The sequence below is a fragment of the Caloenas nicobarica genome, chromosome 12 (genome assembly GCF_036013445.1).
Source record: "Caloenas nicobarica isolate bCalNic1 chromosome 12, bCalNic1.hap1, whole genome shotgun sequence".
NCBI lineage: Eukaryota > Metazoa > Chordata > Aves > Columbiformes > Columbidae > Caloenas > Caloenas nicobarica.
In genome coordinates this window covers 1768116-1791681 of record NC_088256.1, presented here as the reverse complement: position 1 = coordinate 1791681, position 23566 = coordinate 1768116, and the positions used below count along the sequence as shown (strand labels likewise).

Here is a 23566-nt window from a genome sequence, read left to right as displayed (position 1 = left end):
CACCTTCCGCTCTTCGACAACAGAAGCTGCAGCGTTTCAGCGTCCAAACGCTCTGCAGCTACCCACAGCACCAGCACCCTCAAAATACAAAGAGATTTCCATATACCCACTGGGAAGAGTGAAATTTGTAAAGCAGCTACTGCCACTGAAATAAGCAGCCTGTCCCGCTAATTAATTTCCAGGTAGGTTCTTAGGAAGCAGCTTTAGGAGTCGATTCTCGGTGGTGGCGGGCTGGCCTCATCCATAGCAGGTAGCAGAGTCACCATGGGTTTCAGACCCTCTGTTAACGGACACCTCCCATGCTGTTCGTTATAAAGTGTTCTGGAAAATGGAACTGCATGTACATTTCATGAGGAACTGTTCAATTTATTGCCGTGCAGCACTCAAGAGATCGTAAGCACCACACAAACACACAAAGGATTTTCCCTTTATGGATTACGGTCCTTACAGTCTCAAAGAAGAGCTGAAATGAACAGTCCCTGACTACAGCAGTATTTCTTTTATTTAAAACTTCTTAAAAAGTGATACTGTAGCAGGTATCATTAAAAAAAGAAAAAAAAAAAAAAACACAAGGTAATTTTACATACCCTGTGTAGGTATCACTTCAGCACTTAAATTTCTTGAGAATTTTTTGCTTAAAGCAAAATCCCATTAAGAGGCAAAAGGACTATTAAGATGAAAATCAGGGACGTGATGAAAATCTCCTGTCCCCTAAAAAGCCACCGGTTGCCTCCCTCTGAACAAAGCGCTCGTCTGGGTATTCTTATCTCCCCTAACTCTATTACCCAAGCATGCATGCAGTATCCCTTCTTAGGAATAAAATGCACATATATCCACTACACAGACACATCCAAAGTTCAGTCAGCTGGCTGCTGAAGGTCCAGAGCCATCCTGGAGACACCCCGGTTCTGCCCTACAGCACAGCCATGGCTTTCTTCTCCAGATAACAACAGGGTGCTGCAACAGCTGCCTTCCCTGGAGACAGGCTCGCTCCTTCCTCAACCTTGAGAAACAAACGGGTTTTGAGGAAAACTTCAATGGCTTCACCCAAAAGGATGTAGGGATGCACACCTGACATCCCACCTGCCACGACACAGCCGTGCAGAAAAGGAACAACTATGAAACCAGCCAGCACTGTACCCTTGTGGCCAAGAAGGCCAATGGGACCTGGGGGGGATTAGAAGGGGGTGGTCAGTAGGTCAGAGAGGTTCTCCTGCCCCTCTACTCTGCCCTGGTGAGATCACATCTGGAATATTGTGTCCAGTTCTGGGCCCCTCAGTTCCAGAAGGACAGGGAACTGCTGGAGAGAGTCCAGCGCAGCCACGAAGATGCTGAAGGGAGTGGAGCATCTCCTGTGTGAGGAAAGGCTGAGGGAGCTGGGGCTCTGGAGCTGGAGGAGACTGAGGGGTGACCTCATTCATGGGGATCAATATGGAAAGGGGGAGTGTCAGGAGCACGGAGCCAGGCTCTTCTCGGTGACAACCAGTGATAGGACAAGGGGCAATGGGTGCAAACTGGAACACAGGAGGTTCCACTTAAATATGAGAAGAAACTTCTTCCCAGTGAGGGTGCCAGAGCCTGGCCCAGGCTGCCCAGTTTGGTTGTGGAGTCTCCTTCTCTGCAGACATTCCAACCCACCTGGACACCTTCCTGTGGAACCTCATCTGGGTGTTCCTGCTCTGGTGGGGGGATTGGACTGGATGAGCTTTCAAGGTCCCTTCCAATCCCTGGCATTCTGAGATTCTGTGAAACATTGTCAGCAACACTGCAACAAGCCCTGAAACATCAGTTAGGGTGTTCGCACACCACTTCGCAGCGTCCAAGCGCTGGCCTCAAACCGAAAGCACCACAGAAACAACACCTGCAGCATGACAGCGATGGGTACGCAGCACCGTGCAAGTCCAAATCACCCAGCTTTGCAGCTTCTCCACTTAAGCAGATGTGGATGGGCGCAGGGTGGCCTTGCCTGCTCCGTCTGATGACATCTGCTCTGCCATGGGATGTTGCACAAGCAACATCGAGGGGACGGGTGGGCTTCCATGGGCAAGGGACTCATTCAGAGAAGGATCTTCCCCAGGCAGACTTCCTTCTGAAATAACTGCACGTGAGGCCGTGCTGCGTAATCAAGAGTGAGCTGTTATTCCATAGGGAATAATTAAAAACGTGATGCAAATGCACATAAACATTCATACCCACGCTGTCAAATTCTGCACATGGGCACTCAGACCTGAATCCCAACTCCCAAACAAACCCACTAGATGAGTCCAAGACCAGATGATGGCAGCGTCAGCCCCTGCCAGCCCTTGCAAGCATATTTCATAGCACATCACAAATGCCTTGTGATATCCTATGGATGAGCTATGTGAGCATGCTCAAAGTGAGGAATTTTGAGGGACAGGTTTGCCTTTCTTCACTAGTGACCAGATCCAGCTGGAGCCACATTCCATACCAGGGAGGAAGAAGAAAATGAAGATCTGTGGCAGAGGGAAAGAAATAATACGGGTGTTGGAGGAGGAGGAGGTCGGCAAAGGTGGACACAGTGCAAAGGAGCAGAAGCGGGTGAGACCTGAGAGCCCACAGGGCTACAGCAGCACCTTGGTCTGATGGTCTGGATGCCACCACCACACAGACACATCCTTGAAAATGCTGTTCCCAGGTAAAAAAAGAACATTTGTGTACGTCACCCTGCACTTAAAATCTCCACACCAAATCTAGACAGCGGCACATCCTGGGTGCTGCGGGAGATGTCTCCAGGCATCTCAGCAGCAGAAGATGCACCCTGAGCACAAGGCCACCTGCCAGCACCCCACACCAGAGTCACTGCCCCCCTGCACCATCGGCGTCCCCGGTTTTTGAAACCCCTCTGCTGAAACCTGCTGCTGATAACTCATGTGACAGTCACGGCTGCCAACCTAAGAGCTCGTTCCATGATTCCTCCCATTAAACCAGCTGATCGTGAAGAGCAGCTCTTCATCCGGACAGCAAACGACTCCGCGTTCTAATTGCAGGCTGCAACGTGAAAATTGCACAACCAGTTTTTTGCCTTGCCAACACATCTAGAGTTGAACGAATAATGTATCGTTAACAGATATTTCCCTGAAATAGCCACATTTCTTACTCAATTATGAGCTTCATGGCTTAAAAACCAAACAAAAAAAAAAAAAACAACACCAACAAAAAAACCCCACACAGATCAAATGTAAATCAGACAAAGTAGTGCTGGAGAACAACTGAAGGAAAGTATTTAGATAAAACTGAAATCTTGCCTCACAGTGTTACCCAGTCCTGAAACACAGCAGGGTTGCCAAGAGCACAGGGCAGCAGAAAGCAGCAGCACAGCTGTACAGCGAAGGACGTGAGAGAAAAATACATCTGTGCAGCACAACTTCCCAATGACTCCCAACAAAATTCAGCGGGAGGAAAGAGCAACGAGCTTTGGTGTTTTAGGGCCCATGGTGATTTTCTAACTTCTGCAGCTTTCTGGTAGCTGAAGATAATGATGTGTGAGTCTGCAGAGAGACCAAAGGAAATTTGCTATTATGTTTTCAAGTGTGTGTGGCATACAGGAGGGTTAGAAGGTGCAGGGACAACACAACTCCGTTAAAAACAAACAAACGAACAAAAAAAACACACCAGACTTTTGATTGGGTGCTGCTCCCAAACCATTTCAGCTTCTGGAGTTACTGGAGAAGAACTGTTAGCAACAACACCACAAAATCTTGGGGAAACCAAAACCAAATCCAAACCTCAAAAGACATTTTGTTGAAAACAAGTTTAAGGTCATATACTATAGACCTGCACCCATCACCATGCAGAGGGTGGGAGGCCATTTCAGAAAGCAGCAGCTCAGCAAAGCTCCAGCTCAGGCTGGCAACAAGCTGATTTGGCCATTGCATCCCGAAGAATTAAAAACAATTTGCAAAAATAAACCTGTTCTCAAGTTCTTCTGGGAGCAAGGGGAGTCAGAGGCGCAGCAGTGTCTGCCAGCCACATGTCCCCACTGCCTCCCAGGTGCCAGCACTTGCAGTCCCACCCCACCACCAACCTCCCCAACAGCCACCCAGAGCAGAACCACCAACACCTGGAAAATTATGAGATGTGCCTTTCACAAACACCTGCTTTGCACAAGTGTAGAAAGCTAAATTGTTCCTTTCGTTCTGCCCACAACTTTCGAGCTTAACAAAGGCTTTACAACTTAGACAAATGAAAGCTCACAACATCCAGAAGCTGGTAACACATGTTGTATTAAAGGATTTCCAAACTCCAGCTGACCTATTTCTCACCCCACCTATGCCTGGTGGCTCCTTCAGATGGGAATTTTCCTTGAGCACCCAAACAAATGGAGAGGGACAGCAGCTCCAACCACATGCACTCCAGCAGACGCAGACAGAAAGGAAAGCGGGTGGCGTGTCCCCCGCAGCCCATCCCCTCGCACACGCTGCCCGAGCCCAGCGCTCTGTTCTCAGCACTGGCCTTCACCCACAGGAAAGGTTAATCATGACTACAAGAAGATAATTTACCCATCCAACAAGCAGCGGCAGTACCTTCTCCCAAGGCTCAGCTGCTCCTGCCTTCACTTCGATGCTTCTTGGAGCTGCTGGAAGAGAAAGAGTCACTTACACAGGCAAGAAAACACAGCCAGGACACACACACGGCCTTTCCCCGTGCAGAACTGTGAGGGTGTCAGCCCTGTACCTCAGAGCCAGCGGGACCGAAGGCACTTCAGGCACTGGACTCACATCGAGTTTCATGGAGATCATCCCTGCCCGACACAGGGATCTGGGAATTCTCCCATTTCACGATTCTCTTCAACTTTCTACACCAGCTTTTGCTAAAGCTCCTGCTTCCCACCACCAGTTGCAACACTGGCCCAACTAAGACGAGGGAAGAGCAAATTAATTTTAGCGGACACAAGCATCAAGGCTCTATGGGAAAAGGAGGCAGGATGGTAGGGCAGGGGTGTCACCACATTTACGAATCCACGTTTAGCTTGTGACTGTGGTTTGCAGGCTTCTTCTTTTTTGAACCTGGAATACGTGACAACACAAGAGCCAGTTTTCATTTCCAGGAGCAGCTTTTCAAACGTTCACATTTAGGAGCCCGGGAGACAAGACAGTTTCCCCAGGGTGTACAAAATCCCAACAGAAGCTCCTCACAAGCTGATAAGACTCAAGTTTCTTGGGGGAAGAAGGCCGGCACGGGAGCAGCGGCCAGCCTGACCCACAGGATGCCCGGAGGCCGCCGGGGGAGGCCGATCCGGCCCATGTCCGACTCCCCCCACGGCACCGCTCAGGCCGAGCTCCGGTGCCCCAGCACGGCGGGAGCCCAGAGCCACGGCGGTTCGTGGCCTTCCCACCCACGGCCCACGCCGCCCCACAGCGCTCGGCTCCACGAGTCCTCCACTCCCGCCCACAGCGCTCGGCCTCACAGCTGCCCCGGCCCACCCCCCGGGGCCTGCCCCGGCCCCTCGGCCCCTACCTCGGCTGCTCCGGGCCCCGCTCCGCCAGGCCCAGGCCCGGGCCCCCACCGCCCCCGCGGCCGCGGCACCTGCGCGACGGGGCGGGGTCACGTCGCCCACGTGACACCCGCGCTGCCCCGCCCATCCGGCAGCGCCTTGCGCAGGCGCACCGTGCTGCTGTTGAAGCAGCGGCACCTCGCCGCCGCCATCTTGAGTGTGGGCGTCGGGCTCTTAAAGCGATATGCTCCTCGTTTTGCGACGGGTTGGTCAAGGGCAGGCGAAGCGGGTGCGGAGAGTCCCTGAGTGAGGCCACCGTGGGGCAACAGCGCGAATCGCACCACCACCCTGCCGCTGTTCCGGCCCGGCTGTCCGCCCCTCCATCGCTAGCCTCCTGCCGCAGGCCCACTACCTCAGTGACCACCTCCATCCCTGGCCTCCCCACCACTGGTCCCCTGTTGCTGGTCCGCCCCACTGCTGACCCCCGCATCACTGGCTGTCCCAGCAGAGACTGCCCATCACTGACCCCCAACCTCCTCTCGCAGGCTGCCACCACCACTGATCCCCTGTAGCTGACTCCCATCACTGATCCCCCACCACAGACCCTCCCAGTAGATACTCCCCATTGCTGACCCCCATCACTGACCCCCCAAACACAGATCCTCCCGCTGCCGACGCTCCCATCACTGACAATATTGCTGACCCTCCATCACGAACGCCCCCATCACTGACCCCTGTGTCCCCCAGCCAGGCTGGTGCAGCAGGTCCCAAAGGTCTCTGCCCTCTGCCACCACCATGAGCCCCACTGGGACCCCACCCCATGCTGAAACTCTCAGGAAAATCCCACCCTGTAGGGTGAGGAGGGCTGGACCCAACCCAAGCATCTTTTGCTTTTCCCTGCGCTCAGCTCATCCATCACCACCCAGCCCTGGGCTGGGACATCACTGCTGCCAAACCACTTGGGGTGAGGGGAGATGGTTTTGCCCTGGTCTTAACAACAAGTGTCCCTCCTTGCCACCCTTTTCCCCAGCCACTGTGGAGGAGTTGAAGGTCACGGAGGAGTTTCTCTCCCTGAATGCCTCTAGCTGGAGAACACATCCTTATACAAGATGGAGCACTTTCCAGCCCCACAAAATCCGACTGTGAGGGGAAGATGTTAACGGGAACAGGAAAATTTCCAGCTCCAGGAACACTATTCCCCCTCAATCTACCAAACGCATGCAAAAGGCGTTAGCACTTTCCACAACCCACAGACAACCTGTCCCTCGGCACCAGCTCACTCACCTCGGTGTCCGACCCCACTTTCCGTGCCACACTGAGGGCGAGCCGGCCAGCGCTTGGGGACAGTCCCTTGGGGCACAAAATATATAAGGTGGAAGAAATGTGGGTTTAAAGCAAAGGCTTAACGTCGGGAAAACAACTTTTTAACCTCAGGTCTGCTTCTGGCTTGTGGTATGGCTGCAGAGGACAACCTCAATGACAACACCCTGCCCTGGGCTGGCCCTGGACCTCCCCAGGCCAGGGCAGAGCAGGGGGCTGGCAGCTCTCCCTGTCCCCCCAGGAAGGCACCATCCCTCCTGATGCCCAAAGCAGACAAGTCTGGAGGACAAAAGGCAGTCCTAGATCCGTCCTAAACCCAGCATCCCTTCACTTCTGCCCACCCAAGCCCCATCAAATGGTACCTCAGGGCTCCGGGGGCTAAATCCAGCTCCCCCCCAGTCCAGACCCCCCGAGGCTTGGCTGCACCCACTGGTCTCTGCCCAGATGCTCCCTGTAATCCCCTGCACCCTCGTGCCAAACCGGGGGCACCATCAGAGTGGAGCACAGAGCTACTGTGTGTGCCAGGGAGGAGGGAGAGCCATGGTGCCTCAGTTTTCCTTCTCCCCATCTGTCTCCATGGGCCAAGAACTGTGGCAGCAGTTTTTATGGGGATTCCCCCCTCCCTTCCCCAGTGCACAAGCATTCTCAGCAGCACCGAGTTCCTTGGACAAGCAGCCGGGGCAGCTATGGTTTGTGCCCCCAGTAGGAGCCAGTCCCCCCAAAAGATGCAGCCCCACTACTGAGTGGAGCATCTCCCATGTGAGGAAAGGCTGAGGAGCTGGGGCTCTGGAGCTGGAGAAGAGGAGACTGAGGGGTGACCTCACTCGTGGGGATCAATATGGAAAGGGGGAGTGTCAGGAGGATGGAGCCAGGCTCTTCTGGGTGACAACCAGTGATAGGACAAGGGGCAATGGGTGCAAACTGGAACACAGGAGGTTCCACTTAAATATGAGAAGAAACTTCTTCCCGGTGAGGGTGCCAGAGCCTGGCCCAGGCTGCCCAGGGAGGCTGTGGAGTCTCCTTCTCTGCAGACATTCCAACCCGCCTGGACACCTTCCTGTGTAACCTCATCTGGGTGTTCCTGCTCCGGCGGGGGGATTGGGCTGGATGAGCTTTCGAGATCCCTTCCGATCCCTGACATTCTGTGATTCTGTGATACCAGAGCCCACCTCCCAATCCATCACCAGTCCGGCTGGGGACAGGCAGTACTGGGGGTGCAGGCAGCACTAGAGGGCAGCAGCGGTGCAGGCAGGAGCTGCCCGGCCAGACAGACCCACCACCAGCCAGGAGCACCCGGCTTGGGCTCCCCAGTTACCCCTTGGTGTCCTGGGGAGGCATCTTCTCCTCCTCCCATGGAGACTGGCTGAAAACCTGACTGGTTTCTTCTCTAGCCCTGGAAGCATGGCCAGTCCCTGCTGGGACACAACCCAGAGGAGCACAGAGCCATGCTGAGGACACGGTGGGGTGATGTTGCTGGAAGTGGAGCAAGAACATCTCCTGCTCCTGCCAAGAGGCTGAGTCCGGCAGCAGAGAGCCCTGCGGCGCAAGAGGACCAGAGCAGAGCAGGATCCAAGGCTCCAGCTCTCGGTTGTCCCAGGAGCAGCGGTTCACGAGGCTGGGGGGCTCTGCAAGCTCCCAGGTCCTGCTTGGGACAGAGATGCGCACATCCTGCACAGATGTGTTTGCTTCCCCCAGGAACGTCTCCTCAGATGGTGGGTGGGACGATGGCCCTACATCTCTTCATCGAAAGGTTTCATACAATGCCCAGCACCCTGGTACCCTCAGACTGCCCATGTCCCACCAGGAGAGGTAGCAAAGGTGAATGTCACGGTGCAGCTGGCAACACTCCCACTTTTGGGATGTGAGAGAAGAGACCCTCGTTTTACCATAACAATAACCCTAAGAAAATGCCACCAGCCTCATGCCGTGTAAGTGAAGATCCTTTAGAAGAGGAAGACCATGTCACAGGTCCTGATGAGGTGAACCCTGACTTCATCCGACCTTCTCTGTGATCTCGTGGCTCAGCTGGGTTCCCCCAGGAATGAGCACCAAGAAATGAGGACCAGCTCCTCTGGCCTCAGCCCTGGGTGGTCCCTGGATGCAGCCGTCGCAACTTTGTGCACAGTGTGATGCTCCCACCCGTTAGATGTGCCCCGCACTAGGGTGTGCTCTCAGCCCCCCCCAGGCCTCCCGGGGAGCAGGGGCTGCTGGATTTGGCTTTACGCCTTCCTCACCCCCTCCATGCTCTGGGCAGCAGGGCTGATGGAGGGGGCATGTGGGCAGCAGGTTCCTCCCTAGGGACGTCAAGTACCTGTCCTCTGCCCAGAGGCCCAGCACATGCGACAGCGAGTGGGTGTCTCCTGCCCTGCTCTCTGGTTTGGTCCCTTTTGGTCCCCTTCACTGCGTTACTGTCCCCAGGTCTGGGAATTCCCATGTGCCCCGCAAGGGAGGTCCTTGCCCTCAGCATTCCCCAGAGCAGCCCCATGTCCAGCTCCTGCGTCACTGACAGCACCACCATTTTCCCATTAAATGAACTAACTTCTCATGTTTTTCTTCCTGGAAAATCAGCATTTATTTTCTCATTTGCACAGCACGCAACAGGCCTGGAAGAACCAGAAACAAACAGGACAGGGAGGTACGACTTGGAAACCTCAGCAGAAAATGGACTTTCTGCAAAGCAACAGTCTTTGGAAAGGAGGAGCAGGGCTGTGGGGCTGGGGAGGAGAGGGCTCTGCTCCTCTCCTCCGCTGTCCTGCTGATCCCAACAGCCACAAGCGCTGCTGCAGTGACTGGGCTGCTCCATGATGCAGCTTCAGGAAGAGAAACCTGGACCCGTAGGTAATTGCAGACACTCCAGAGGCAGAGCTGCCGGGACCGGGAAGGCAGACCCCATTCCCGATTTCCTGCCCATTGTTTTCTATGCCGCTTGCCCAGGAGCTTCACCAAAAGAAATAAAATATCCTCCTGGCTGAATGTGAAAGGCAGACCCATCACATGAAGGCAGGGACAGTCCCAGGGCCACCCGCCTTGTCCCCAGCACGCCGGGAAGCCACTTAATTCAGGGAAACAGGAAGCCCTGAAATAGCAGAAGCTGGAGACACGTGGTGGGGGGGAGCACCCGGTGTCCCACCACTTTGTCTGCACAGCCCCTGGTTTGCCCTTTGGCATCATTTTATTATGAGCCCTTTGCCTGTCCTGCCACTGCAGTTTTCCTGCCTCCTCACCCACCCCGTCCTAGCAGACCCCAGTTCCAAAGCACTGGGTGCTCAGGGACCCATCCCTGCTGTGCTCTGGGACACCCTGGATCTGGCACCCCGCTTGGAGAGCGCACCCAGAGAGATGTCCTGGTGATGGGTGCAGCCTGTCGCTGCTGCCTTGTCCTGATTCTAACAGATTGCTCAGCCCCGTACCCTCCTGGGGTGGGGATCAAACCAGAGGTGGTCCTCAGGATGGAAGCAACCAGCTTCTTGTCCAACCCCATGGCTGTGCAGGGATGGAGCTGCTGACCCTGCATGCTGACCTGGGTGGGCAGAAGGACCTAGAGCCAGGTTGGAGCTGAGCACGCAGGGGGCGAGTGGGAAGGAGGGGCTGCTCTGCACCACACAAGGCTGCATGGAGAATGTTGCTGCTCCATGCACCTGATATTTGCACGCAGTGACTACCAGCGATACCTACCCAGCATTGGCCTTCCAAGTACGGACAGTCAGCACGCAGCTGGGAGCCAACAGATAGCAAGGAACACACCCCCCCAAAAAAAAGTAAATATCACAGGAAAATGGGAAAAGGGTTCAACTTTGAAATCTAAACATGCCCTACAGCCGTAGGACAGGCAGGATATGAAAACTCATGGGACACAGTGAGGAAAGGAACGTGCAGCTGGGCATCATGCTAACCAAACCATAAAGAATTACACAGGGAAAAAAAAAAAAAAGAAAAAAAAAATATATTTCAGGTCCAAAGATCGCTGCATGAATAGAGTCCCAGCCTCTGGGTGCAGAAAATCAGGGGTGATTATGCTAAGGAGGGTTCTTTGCTGGCTTAGCCCTCTACTTGAATGCAGGGTTGGTGCCGAGGAATGGTGACCCAGGGCTGGACCCCCCTGGTATTAGTTAAAGTAGTTTAATTATGAGGTTAATGCCAGCTAAGGCAGCAGCGAGCCCTGGCCGGATCAGCTGTGTTCCTCTGTTCCCCTCCAAGCTCACCCCAACCTGGGCCGGTCTTGGCGACATGAGCCAAAGGGTTTTGGCTGGGATGGAAATCGGACTCCTGCCCCGCGGTCAGGGCTGCCTGATGCTGCTGATGGGGACCGCAGGGGGCAGCTCCTAATGAGGCGGGGGGAAAGGTGGCGGGAGAAAGTCCAGAGAGAGAGGACAACCTTCCCCTGCTGTCATCCCTCACCCCAGACATGCTCCGCTGCTGAGTGAAATACCAGCGGCTGAGATGCACGTGAGGCTCGTCCGTTCCCAGTCCCCAGGGCCAACCCCTGTCCTTGCAGAGCAGAACAATCCCGGGAAGTGACCCGGGGGAGCGAGGGGACAGGATGCCGTGCTGGCCGCCACAGACAGCATTGTCTCTCTGGATACCTGGAGGATGAAGTCAGAGCCTAGCCCGATGGAGGAGCAGGGCGTGGGGGTTGAGCAGAGAACAGCAGCCAGGAGAAAGAAAAACAAAATCCCTCTGATCCCAGGCACCTGCCTTGGTCTCCACCTGGGTGAAACCTCAGCGAGGACCTGGAGGAGCTGGTCTGCTCCCATCCAAGGACGCTGGCATCCCCTGGGGGGAAAGCACCCGCTCCACACTGCCTGACACTGTGGAGCTCTCCTGTCCTCTGCGCAATGACGGGGTCACACAGAGACTTCTTGGGGAAGTTTTGGGAGTCAGAAAGAGCAGTTGAACCACTGTTGAGGAAACCTCCCAGCCCTGCTCTGCAGCACAAGCTTCCAGGCCCACCAGGACAAACCTAGCCCATTACCTGCCCTGGTAGCCCTTAAAAACAGCATGCTGTCTCCATGGACTGCCAGGTCACTGCCAACCTTCCCAGGGACTCCACCAAGGCACCCAGAGGTAGGGAGCATCCTTGGGGCACTGGTGGTGGAAATCAGGGCAGAGAGTGTAAAGCAGGAGCAAGACCCCAGCTCTGGTTGGCGCCAGCTGTCTCTGCAGCCCAAGGGACAGGGCTGGGATCCAGCACCGCACTGTTCACTGCACGGAGGAATTTGAGCACTGAAGGGGTTCTCACTGGGCTGGTTCTTCAGGCACTGGTTGGAGCAGGGATGCAGCTCACAGGCCTGAACACATCCTGAAAGCTGGTGTAGGAGACACGCACTGCTCCTTGGGGAAGACTCTGCTGAGGGCTAGTGGAGCTGGGGACTCCCTGGAGGCTGTGTAGGATGGAGACGCATGCTCAGCTTGGCTCTCTGAACACCCTGTGTGCGACAGAGACCTCTGCCGCCCCACTGCCCATTGCAGCTTGGCTAGCTTCATCCCTGTGCAGGTAGCACAAGCCCACCATGGCTACTGAAGCCCCTGAGCTCTGGCCTTGCCCATAAGGGCCACATTGCCATGTTTCTGTCACTCTCAATCAGGATCTGAGGTTGTTCAGCCTGAACCACAACTCTCCTTGCAGCCTTATGCCAACAGCCTCTCTCCATCCTGCCTTTCGGTCCAGCGGGTGGGCTGGTCACCCTGGGGACTCCCCCAGCACAACCATCACCTGGGGTGCTCCAAGTCTCCCATGTCCCCACCGGATCCCTCCACGGTTTCACATCCCTCCGTGGCATCGCAGCTAAAGCCCACTGTCTCTGTGATGGAAGCTGTGGGCAGGGACAGTGGAGAGCTGATGGGACTGGTGACGCTGGGCTAACATCACCCCTTTTGGTTCTGGGAAGGAAGTTTGCTTTTGGGAAGTAGTTTCAACAGAGAAGAGCAGTCAAAGCCTACATTCACCCACCTCTTGCCTAAGCATGGATCTCCCTTGAAGGAGGCAAAGCCACCCCAAGTAATGCAGTGGGGTGTCTCCCATCTGTGGTGGCCAAAGGCAAGGACCGATGTTTCAAGAGTAAGTTGGGTTTGTTATGTGTAGGAGCAGGCATGTTCACCAAACCCATCCTCCCCCAGTTCCCAAAATGGAGACACAACCCAGAGCTGCATCTGGTTGCACTGACAAGGTGGTGAAAGGCAGCAGAGGGGAGCAAGTGTCCGTGTTTGGGCCATCAAGGACCTGCACCCCCCAGGAAAACATCTCGGGCTCTGCAGCCATGCTGGTCCCGCGTCCTCCAGCATCACCAGGGTTGTCCTTGGACGGGGACTCAGGTGATGAAGACTTTGGCCCTCCCAGGTCCTGCACTGATACCAGCTTCACCAGCTCCTGCAAGCAGGACCTGGGTTGGGCACAGCCAGAGCTGGCGGCTCCCTGGGGAGGGGGCCGAGGACGGCCCCCCTAGGCTGGCAGGGGAGGCAGGGAAGGGCTGAAGAGCCGAGCTCCAGCCTGGCTGGGGCTGTTTCCCACACACCCGTCAGGAGGAGGACGAACTGTCACAGTCAGGTCCCACAGAGCTGGTGCTCCTTCCCACGCCCCCTGGGACAGGACATCCATGGGTGCTCCGCTGGGTCCCAGGGGTGATCTCGCACCCTTGAGGGCATGGGATGAGCTGGGGACCAGCATGGGACAAGCTGGGGTCTGGGGGGCAAGGACTGATGCGCTGTGGTTTTGGAGGGGAAACATGACCTACCAGAGCTGTGCCCGCCCCACACAGCTCTCTAGCTCCAGCTGAAAAGCATGCTGGAAAATACATTTTTAAGTCAGGACCTGAATGGGTCCTACTTCTCCTTTCCCATAAATGTGAAAAGATCACCTCAAAACACGTGAGAGGGCTTGTCAGGAGAGAAAGGCAGCAGCAGATGGCTCCCCCAGGGTTGGGTTATCTCCTAAAATAGTTACAGCCGCTTGCATCACCGTGGCCAGACTGTCTGGGCAGCCAGGGACTTCCCTCCCTAAGGACGTGGTTCCTCTCTGACACACAGCATGGCACAGAGGTCCCCAGGCGCACACAGCCCCAGGCAGCACCACACCAGTGTCCTCCTGGCTGCTGGAGGAGAAAGAACCAGCTGGAGCTGGTGGAGCTCAGCAGTCCAGAGGGGACCAGAGAACCATGGTTACATGGGGATGGAGAACTTTTGGTGGCACTACTGAGGTCCTGATCCAAATCTTTCTGCAGTTAGACATCAAGCCCCGCTTGCCACTGGGTTTTAAGCTCAGCTCTTTGCCATGGTGTTTTGGTGGAGAAATAACTCACCTTATGTGACTTTCTCAGGGCTGACACGGTCAGCAGGGTGCAATAAAGGCAATTTAACCTATAATTTCTTTAGGGAAACTCTGGTGACTCTTTGTACCCCCACAGAAGTTTGGGAGATCCCTCCAGGTGGGAGCACCTTCACCAGCCTGGGTAGGCTGAGGGACCATGTCCCACTCCATCAGCCTCTGTGCACAAACAGAAGCCCTTGTCCTGTCTTGAGGAACACGTCCACCCAGTGAAAGGCACCCCATCCCTTCTTCCTGTGGATGTTAGAGAGCGGAAAAGCAGGAGGGTGTGCAAACACAGGGAGGCACAGGCAACATCTGCCCAGAGGTGCTCCCTATGGTGGTGGCCACCGGGGAGGTTCCCAGCTGTGTCTGTGCTGCAAGGGAGAGAGGTGGCTGGTTGCCATCCAGACCCTGTGCGGCTATGGGCCAGCTCTGCAAAAGCTGTCACCTCCATGCCCCGGTCTGGCTGTTTTGGTCCTCAGAACACCAGGAGATCTGCTTTGCAGGCTGGCATGGCAGCTGGAGCTGAACACCCCCAGCCCAGAGGAGCGGGCTTACAGAGGACCCTCCAATCATGTGGGACCTACTGCTGGAGCAGTGCCTGCTCTGCTGGTAAATAACCACTGTGGTCTCCAGACAGGCTGGGTTTGCAGCTGGGCTTGAAGGAAAAGGTGCAGGCGGGAGGCCCGTGCAGTTGCCTTGACTCTGGTTTGCCACTTCCCGTCCCTCAGCGGCCCCGCGCGCGCTGCTCTCGCTTCTAAGAAAACAAGCAGGCGGTTGTCAGGCAGCAGACCGCAGGCGGTGAACACGTGGCTGGCGGCAGTGCCAGCCTTGCAGGTAGCCCCACGCAGGCACCGTGTGCCTGTTCCAGCCTGGATGGGGCTGCGTTTCCTCTCCACTGACCATGGCTTCCACCCGGACCAGCCTGGACCAGCAGCTCCCAGCACTGCTCAGGGGCTGACCATCCCCAGCTCCGCCAGCACCCTCAGCTCCCGCTGCCTCCAGCAGGTGGATGGCAGGTCCAAAGCTCTCTCAAGTGTCTTGGCAGAGGCCCACACAAAAGTCCAGCCCGACCCTGCTGTTCTCAGGGCTCCTTTGCTCTGGTCCAGCCTCCTCCAAGCTGCAGAGGCAAGAGGGGCCCAGGGGAGGAACTGATGAGCTGCAGGACGTACTCGTTTGTGCTGAGTGTTTTTGCAGCACCTCCACCGCACGTGCACACAGGGACCATCCAACTCTCCCAACTGACCACCTCGGTCAGCCTCAGCCACCATGGGCCAGTGGATACTGCAGCACCCATCTCAGTGCCATCCTGTCACCCAGGCATGTCCCCAAGCCCTGCCCGGTGTCCCCAGGGAAAAAAAAAAAAACCTACCTTGTCCCAGCAGATGACCTGCCAGAGCCCTTGTGCCCAAAGGGGTCTGCTTGCAGTGATGTGTCCAAACCTGTCCCAGGGGGTCAGGCTGAGCATCACCATCACTGCTGTTATCAGCGCAGGATGGTGCTGACATTAGGTCTCATATCACCCACGTACAGCACCGGCACTGTGCCCGGTGCCAGCCCCACTGCCCGCCAGCACCAACCAAGCAGATGCTGACAGCTGTGTCACTGCTGCTGGAGGTACCACAAGCCCCGGAGAGGATCCTGCACAACATGGGACAGCTTGGGTGCAGGCAGCACCCATGTAGCCTGATTCAAGGGGCTGGAGAAAACCCGGGGTGAAACCCAAACCCCTCGCCTGGCAACTCCCACAACAAACAACCCCTCTGGAGCTTCACCGACTCTGATATTTTGTTGCTGGGATGTATCAGCCGCAAGGGTGTATCAGCCACAGCAGATTTGGGGCTTGAAAATATTTATATCTGCAGCTGCGTAGTGACATTTGCAGACGTCATGCTCATGCGAGCTGGTGAGCAGCTCCCAGGGAAGGCAACAGTGTGGGATTCCCCAGCCCAGCACGAAGCATCGCAGCAACCCAGCCAAAGACCATACTGCTGGGCGGGCCGGGGGTGGTCTGTTAAAAATCCCCTTCCCACACAGGCTGGAATGATGCTTCTGATACCCAGAGACAGAAAGGAACCATGGGTGGAAGAAATAGAGGAGTCAGAGCTAGACTGCAAGGGTGAAATGCCTGCGTGCAATGACTCAAAGGGGAAAAAACGTCCCAGCTGACACTGCGGTTGCTGCCATCATCAGTGAGCAGGGCAGGGACAGTCCCCGCAGCTCCTGCTGCGCTAGCCCCTTGATGTGGGTTGAGTATCCCCACAGAGTGGGGTGCTCTGGCCCCCGTGGCACAGCCAAGCATCGTGGGGACATTTCCGAGCATCACAGGTAGACCTCCCGAGCATCACCGCCACCCCCAGCCCCACCGCGCTGCTCTCGCCCCCATCTTCTGGCTGCACCTTGACAGGGCTGTGGGCTCCGTTTGGGAGGCAGATCAGTGGCCACGTCACACAGCGTGGAGAGAGTGACAATAGAAAATGTCCCCACATGTCCCCTGCCCTGCACAGGGCTCTGCTGAGGCTGCTCAGGAGCCCCTGTCACGCTCGCGCCCTTCCACCGGAGCGCTTGAGTTTGCAGGACTAATGCATGTTCAGCAGATTCTGCGACAGCACTAAGCCCCAGGCTGGCAGATTAGATGACCAATAACCTCCTGATCAGCACCTCATGAACCAAGGGGTGAGGGAAGAAGCTAAAACCATCTCATTTCCTGCTCAGACAGTTGCAACAGAGGCACACGTAGCCCTGCTCCAAGCAGACGTCACGGGGAACGAAGGGCAGTCCTGCCGGCCCTGGGACGAGCAGAGCCCCACGTTCCTCCTCTCCCTGAGCTCCTCCTGGTCATCCCCCTGCTCACAGGGCAGCTCCTGGGGAAGGGGAATCCCAGGGGTGGACTGAGCATCCCTCACAACTGCCAAATGTCACTCCAAGCTCAGCTGCCCCCAGGTTGATCTCACGCCTGGACCACACTCCCTTATTTGACAATACTTTCTGTCTGCCCCACCAAGCCACGCACCTGCAGGGACACGAACCCAGCAAGGCAGGGAGTCCCCCCACACCACCCAAGGCAGAGGGCTGCAAATCCATTCCCTGGGGACTCATTCCTGGGGTCACTGCAAATGGCAATAACCAGAGGCAGCATCACCAGGGCACATCTGTGATGAAGTGGGACCTTTGGAGCAGCATCACCCACCAACACCCACCCCAGCCTTTCTGAGCACACCAGGAACAAACCCACAGCTGCAAACCCAGCTCTGCAGCAAGGAGCCTTGTTCACCTCTTGGATCTTTAGGCCAAGCAAGAAATACTCCCTGTAACGTTTCTGTAGGTTAAAGAAGGTGGCTTTTCTAAAGAGTATCAACAGGAGCAGAGCTGATCCCACAGCACCCTGGGAACAGGTCCCCAGGGCCTTCTCCCACCAGCACAAGACGAGTGGGCAACGGCTCATCCCTTGGGGAAGACGGAGGTGAAATGAGATGGACTCTGCCCTCCTCTCCCACCCCCACACTGCCCAAGAGCCAGAGCCCGTGTGATGGGATGTCCCAGCAGCTGCCGTGGCCATTTACCCACCCTGCAGGTCCGGACTAGGCCCCAGCTGCATGGCTCAGCCCTCCTGTCCCCAGCGGGGTCAGCTGGATCCAGCCCCATTGGAGCAGCCGGGCTCCCTGCCAGCTCCTGGGGTTACTCCAGGGAGACCCCAGCCAGGCAAGACATTGCCCCCAGGGGTCAGAAGGCAACAGTAGAGTTCAAGTCCCGGGGACATGTTGCAGCAGAGCTGGCTTCCTCTGTCTGTCCATCCATCCAGCCCTCTCTGCCCATCCATTCTTGCTGCCAGGGGAGGGCTCAGAGGGCAGCCAGCCTACCCCATGCTCTGCCACAGGCAGGGAGGACCAAGGGGTCTCCTACCCCTCTTCAGACAGACAAATGCTGCTTGATTTTCTTTCCCCGAGGACTCTCTCCCCCATCTCTCTGATGCCCCCGCCACGTGGCAGCCCGCAGATCTCAGGCATAGCACAGGCAGCTGCGGAAAAGAGAGGAGCCCATGGGGAAAGGCTGGACACACACAGACAAGCAGAGAGACTTAGAATCCTGTTCATAAAAATACATCCCATCTGTACAGTGTGTAACACGCTTTTTACAGTATTTACAGCAGCAGTCAGGGCAGAGGCACGTGGGGTGGAGGCGGGGGCCTTATTTGAGGCTACTTGTGCCAAGCAAAGGGCCAGCAGTGGTTGTCACTGCCTGTGACAGATGCTACCATGGGCACAGGCTGTCCTGACCCAAGAGGGGACACCAAGGTCTCACTGCTGTGCTGCAAACCAATCTTGCCTAAAAATCACCCAGGGTTTCTCCTCTGGCTGCAACAGCGGCACAGAACACCCCCACCGCACGCAGCCACAAGAGCTGCCAGTCCCCCTCGCAGCGCAGAGCCCGGTGCCCGAAGCGAGAGCTCAGCCCATCTCATGCTGGCAGAGTCCTGCTGGCACACGGCGCAGAGCAGGGCCCAGCCACCAGTACAGCCCAGCTGCCCGGCCCACTGCTGCTGGACCAGTCCCCGCTTGCGGCCGGCGCTGCCGATCCCCGGCACGGAGCGGCACGGCACGGGAGGGCCGTCGCCCACATGGGCAGCGTGTGGCACAGGCACATAAGCAGAGGGTGCGTGAGGAAGGCACGGGGCTCGTCTGCTGTGGGTCTTCCTCTCCAAACTTGCCAGCAAAACCACTTCTCACATCTCTGCAAGACAAGCAAGAGGTGGGGAGGGAAAGACTGGTGAGACAACATTTGGGGGGAGGAGGGCTGCACGATGCCCTGGAGCCCCCCAGGCATCACCAGCAGCAGGGCTGGAGCAGAAATCTGCTGCAGGGGCTCCGTCCCTCTCCTGCTTCTCTGCTCCCAATGTGGCTCAGGGCCAGCAGAAGCAGCACTTCCCACCAGCCACCTCATTCTGGACACTCAGAAGGGAAGGGAACAAATACTGAGAACTGTGACTTACATAGCCTGCCTAGGAGGAAATACTTTATTTTTTTAAATTAAGTTCTCTCTGCCTCCAGCCTGTCACACAGGGACCCCTTTGGAGAGGAAGTATGGTCTCTGCCTCAGTTTCCCCAGCATTGAAGCTATTGGGGACCAGTCAGCCTCACAGGACTGTTGAGCTGCCTGGGTAAATCTGCCAGACATGCCCAAGCACGGCATCACCTTCGCCAGAGGCACCTGCAGCCAAGTGCTTGACCAGGACGAAAACATCTGCAGGAGGAAACCATGACTCGTTGTGCTCCCCGAGGGCTGGGATCCCCCTCTCTGTCACTGCACAGACCCTCTGAAGCAGTTCCCACTCTGCAGATGCACAAGTCTCATTCTGAGACCTGCCCATGGTTTCACTCAGTGCCAACATGCCCCAAGGGGCATTTCCACAGGCACGTGTTAAGTAGTACTTATCAAGTCTGAATCTTCACTTGCCTCCCTCCAGGTGGGATATTTCCACAGAGCTGATTTTTTCCAGGCCAGGGTGTGCCACAAGGGAAAACACTCTTTTCCTCCTGTTCACCTTCTACCCATAGCAAAGAAAAGCCCTTGAGCAGCACGAGCCACAAGCACCTGTACATCTTTCTTAAAATGTCAATAGCTCTGCAGGTTGCACTGTTTGGCAACCCTTTTTGCAGGCCTTCATTGTAAGGAGCAATCTGGCCTTCACATTCCCAGTCCCCTCCACCAGCACAGCACTGCCACCTCCACTTCACCAGTTGGGGGAAACTGAGGCACCAGATAAGGAAGACACTACAGCAGTGGAATTTCTGCCCCAGCTGAAAGAACTTGAAGATGGCTGGGGGGTGACATCCAGATAAAGTCCATGTCCTCACTCCCCCCTCCAAAGAAAAGGCAGAAGGATTCTACCCCTGAAGCCAAAACCAGGCCCTAAGTCCCCTGGGCCAGGCTCTGCAGAGCCAGAGGCAGCAGAGGAGCCCCAGCCCAGACGTCCTGCCAGGCTGGATGCAGCTTGGGAAGCCCAGGGATCAGAGGTGCATACGTACCCTCCAACACTTTATCCAGATCCGCGATGAACTCCTCCAGCTCCTGGGTGTCTCCAAGCTTAGCTAGCAGGGAGAAACACACTGTCAGGTCTCTCCCATTCCCCCTTCCACCCCAAGCTCTAGTTTGGGAGAAGAAAGATCCCTACCCCTTGCTTCTAACCATGATTGCTGCTTCTGGGCCAGCCTGGCAGCAGTGAGAGGGGATTCCAGGGGGCTGTGTGTGCAACCGATCGCTGCACAGCTCCAGAATAACCCAGGCAAATGCCCCGAGCACAGCGTCCCCGCGGGGCAATGCATCTCCAGAGGATTACAGCCCACACTTGGACCCAGCTGCTGAAGGCATCAGAACAGCAGCGTTGAACCTTTCCAAGCAGCTGCCCAGCACTGCCTGGCTCTGGGGTCCCACGCTCGCACGGGCAGCTCTAGCATCACCCACCCCCAGGGCAGTGTGGTCCCCCCACGCACACACACAGATCAGGGCTGGCAGCTACAGAGCTGCGGAGTGAGAGGTTTCACCAAGGACGCTGCTTGAGGAAGGAAAACCCCAGGGCTGACTCTGACCTACAGACACACAGTAATTCCACCTCCCACACTCCCCCTGCCCCTCATCTCAGACCCCGGCTCAGAGAGTAGGACAGTGCCCGCAGGTATCACACAGATCAGCATCCCATAACCCAGCCAGCGGCGCTTCAGGCTCAACGTGGGGGAGGCAGAGAAGCAGGGCACATCCTCCCATGTACACAGGGTTGGTCAGCAAGGGCTCAGCTGAGGCCAGAGTTGCATCCATACATGATGGGAAGGGTGCTCAGTTCCCCTGTGCTGTCTCATCTCTGCACAATCCTGCACTTCCCAGGTGAGGAACGAAGCCTCTCTCTGCAACCCTCCCAAACAGACCTCTGGCTCAGTTTAGCCTCAACTGGGAACATGCCAATCCAACTTCATACCTCTTCCAGGATCCAGCCAGGACCCCAGGGCTCATTCCCACCTCCAAACCCTGCAGGGCCCCATTGGCACAATCCCCCTCAGGGCAGCCCATCGCTGTTGAGCCAAGCCAAGCATGCAGAAGGAAGCCCTGGCATCAGTCCTTCAGACACATTTTTCCAGACTCACCTGTGGGAGGGTAAGCACTGGCAGGGGTGTTGAGGTCCTCCTTGCTGGAGTTGAGACTGCTTCCTGGGGACGTGCTGGTACCTGCAGGTACAAAGCCTCAGTCAGGGCCCATGGCCACAGGCACCTTATAAACAAGTTGCAGGACCAGGGACCAATCTCATGTGTAGCATAGGGTCCCTGGTCCACCCTCACTCTTGGCCAGCCCATCTGCTCTTCCTCTGCTGCAAGGAATACTTGGAAAAAGGGAACTGAGCTTCTCTGCCAGGCCAAACAGTACCGGACATTGCCTGGGCACAGCCACGGAGACTCCTCATGGTTATTACAGCAAACCAATTCCCTCTGAGCTCCCAGTTATCTCAAGCCTTGTGCAGTCCTGCAGCAGCAAACCCAACAGAAGGAGCCCCAGCAGATATTGGCAGGCCCTGGGCCAGGATCCAGTGGCCACCACCCCATGCTACTCATCCAGCCCTTGACAGTTGAGTCAGGCGGGCAACTCAGAGGCGGAACGAGCAGGAAGCTCTGTGGTTTACCATGGAGAAACCCCAGAGCTCCCAAAGAAACTCCATCCCATCAGACACCATCCTCCCCAGGACCCCTCATTCCCCAGCCCTGGACTCACTCTCGAGCTCATCAATGCCGCTGTCGTACACACTGTGTCCCGCTTTTCTCTTCAGCTCTTCCAGGTGCTGCTCGTATTGACATGCAGGGCCTCTCTCAAAGTCCTCCATCACCTCATCGAACTCCCGCAGCAGGTCACTGAGCTCCTCAGCCATGGCTGGGGGAAAGAAGTCAGCGGAGGGGGTGGTTTGAGGCACGCACCAGGCAGGCAGCCCCAGCAAAAGCCTCTTGCAAGCAGTACCAGGCTGGGGACGGGGCAGACCAAGGCTGCCAGCTCTTGCTCCATGCTGACGTTGTCCCGCACCCCAGAGCTCTGAGCACATCCAGCTCCTTGGACAGCTCAGCCATCCCTCCAGCTCATCCCACAGCTCAGCAGGGGTCCGACCAGTAAGAGCTGGTCCTAAGCAGGTCTTGATCCTGGACCCAGCTTCTTCCTCTGCTTTCAGGGGAGGTTACAGCAGGGCTGAACAGGGGCCCTGAGCTATGTCGACCCTAGGTGACCAGCAGTGAGCCTGGCAGCTACTCCCCAGGGATGTGCCGCTGCCACCCTCGGGCCCTGCCCTACAGAGCCAGCCCATCCCCGGGGCAGCGAGGCTGGAGCGGTCCCAGAGAGGAGCTTCAGAGAGCAGAAAACATCAGCACAGCCAGCGAAGAGGAGCCAGGTGAGGGCCAGTGCCGGGCCCGGGGCTGCCTCTGGGCCAGCACAGACAGGAAGGGGCCACCGGCGGGTTCACAGCCCCGGCCGCGCTGATGGAAAGTCAGGACAAGACCCGACAGAGCCCCGGGCAGAGCAAGACCGGGAGCCTCCGTCCCGCCCGCTGCAAGCTGCTCCCCAGGGGGTCCCCGACGGGAGGCTTAGCGAGGGCAAGGCGTAGGCAAGAGGTGCAGAACTCCGTCGGGAGCTGCGCCCAGGCGGGCGGGGGGAACCGAGGCGGGCTCGGGGAGGGCAGGCGCGGCACTCACCGACGGGCGGTCCCGGTCCGGACAGCAGCTGCAGCGGGTCCCGCCGGGCGCGGCAGTTTTAACCGCGGCGGCCGCCCCGAGGGCGGGGGGGGGGGGGGGGCTGGGGCGGGGCCGCCGCGCCCTGGAGGCTCCGCCCCCCGCACTCGGGACCGTGTCGCTCCCGTGGGGTCCCCGCCCTCCGGGCCGCACCCCCGCGCGTCCCCGTCCGTGCCCGGGAGACACAGGGGCTGGGTGTGGGGGTCACCCCGCTCCCCGCAGAACGGGCCTTTCCCACGCGGGGCTCACCCTGCCACACAGGATCACAGAACCACAGACTGTCAGGGCTTGGAAGGGACCTCGAAAGCTCATCCAGCCCAATCCCCCCGCCGGAGCAGGAACACCCAGATGAGGTTACACAGGAAGGTGTCCAGGCGGGTTGGAATGTCTGCAGAGAAGGAGACTCCACAACCTCCCTGGGCAGCCTGGGCCAGGCTCTGGCACCCTCACCGGGAAGAAGTTTCTTCTCATATTTCAGTGGAACCTCTTGTGTTCCAGTTTGCACCCACTGCCCCTTGTCCTGTCACTGGTTGTCACCCAGAAGAGCCTGGCTCCATCCTCCTGACACTCCCCTTTCCATATTGATCCCCATGAATGAGGTCACCCCTCAGTCTCCTGAGAACCACCTTTGGGCTGGTTCTGCTCCACATCTCTTGCTCTCCCTCCAAAGGCAGGAAACATTCACCCCGTCGACTCGTGCTGCCCATCACCACCCTTGCTGCTCCTTCATCTGAC

At 57.0% G+C, this 23566-nt stretch overlaps 2 protein-coding genes across 6 annotated transcripts in view; both read right to left on the bottom strand.

Annotated features, from left to right (window-relative positions):
* Positions 1-5566, bottom strand: part of LOC135993492 (H(+)/Cl(-) exchange transporter 5) — a 52775-nt gene extending 47209 nt beyond the window's left edge. Inside the window, exons 1-3 of one of the 5 annotated variants that reach the window (XM_065643404.1) lie at positions 5479-5566; positions 4696-5027; positions 4521-4597 (exon numbers count right to left, since the gene is read on the bottom strand). In XM_065643404.1, coding sequence (XP_065499476.1) covers positions 4521-4524 — 4 coding nt within the window. In that variant the 5' untranslated portion in view covers positions 4525-4597; positions 4696-5027; positions 5479-5566. The remainder of the gene's footprint in view (positions 1-4520; positions 4598-4695; positions 5028-5478) is intronic. The other 4 variants (XM_065643403.1, XM_065643408.1, XM_065643402.1 and 1 more) reach the window with 4 other exon arrangements.
* Positions 5567-18151: 12585 nt separating this feature from the next.
* Positions 18152-22877, bottom strand: LOC135993519 (regulator of cell cycle RGCC-like). Its single transcript, XM_065643445.1, has 5 exons — positions 22796-22877; positions 21834-21989; positions 21215-21295; positions 20105-20167; positions 18152-18809 (listed from the first exon to the last, which is right to left on the bottom strand). Exons 2-5 carry the CDS (start codon positions 21985-21987, stop codon positions 18802-18804), a joined length of 306 nt encoding a protein of 101 aa, XP_065499517.1. The 5' UTR covers positions 21988-21989; positions 22796-22877; the 3' UTR covers positions 18152-18801.
* Positions 22878-23566: the final 689 nt, after the last annotated feature.

Excerpts from the sequence above, each read along its gene's own strand:
- LOC135993519 (XM_065643445.1), bottom strand. The coding sequence starts at position 21,987 with ATGGCTGAGGAGCTCAGTGACCTGCTGCGGGAGTTCGATGAGGTGATG. Across the intron at positions 21,296-21,833 it reads CGGCATTGATGAGCTCGAGA|GTACCAGCACGTCCCCAGGA; the intron begins GTGAGTCCAGGG and ends TTGTACCTGCAG. Across the intron at positions 20,168-21,214 it reads CAGTGCTTACCCTCCCACAG|CTAAGCTTGGAGACACCCAG; the intron begins GTGAGTCTGGAA and ends TCTCCCTGCTAG.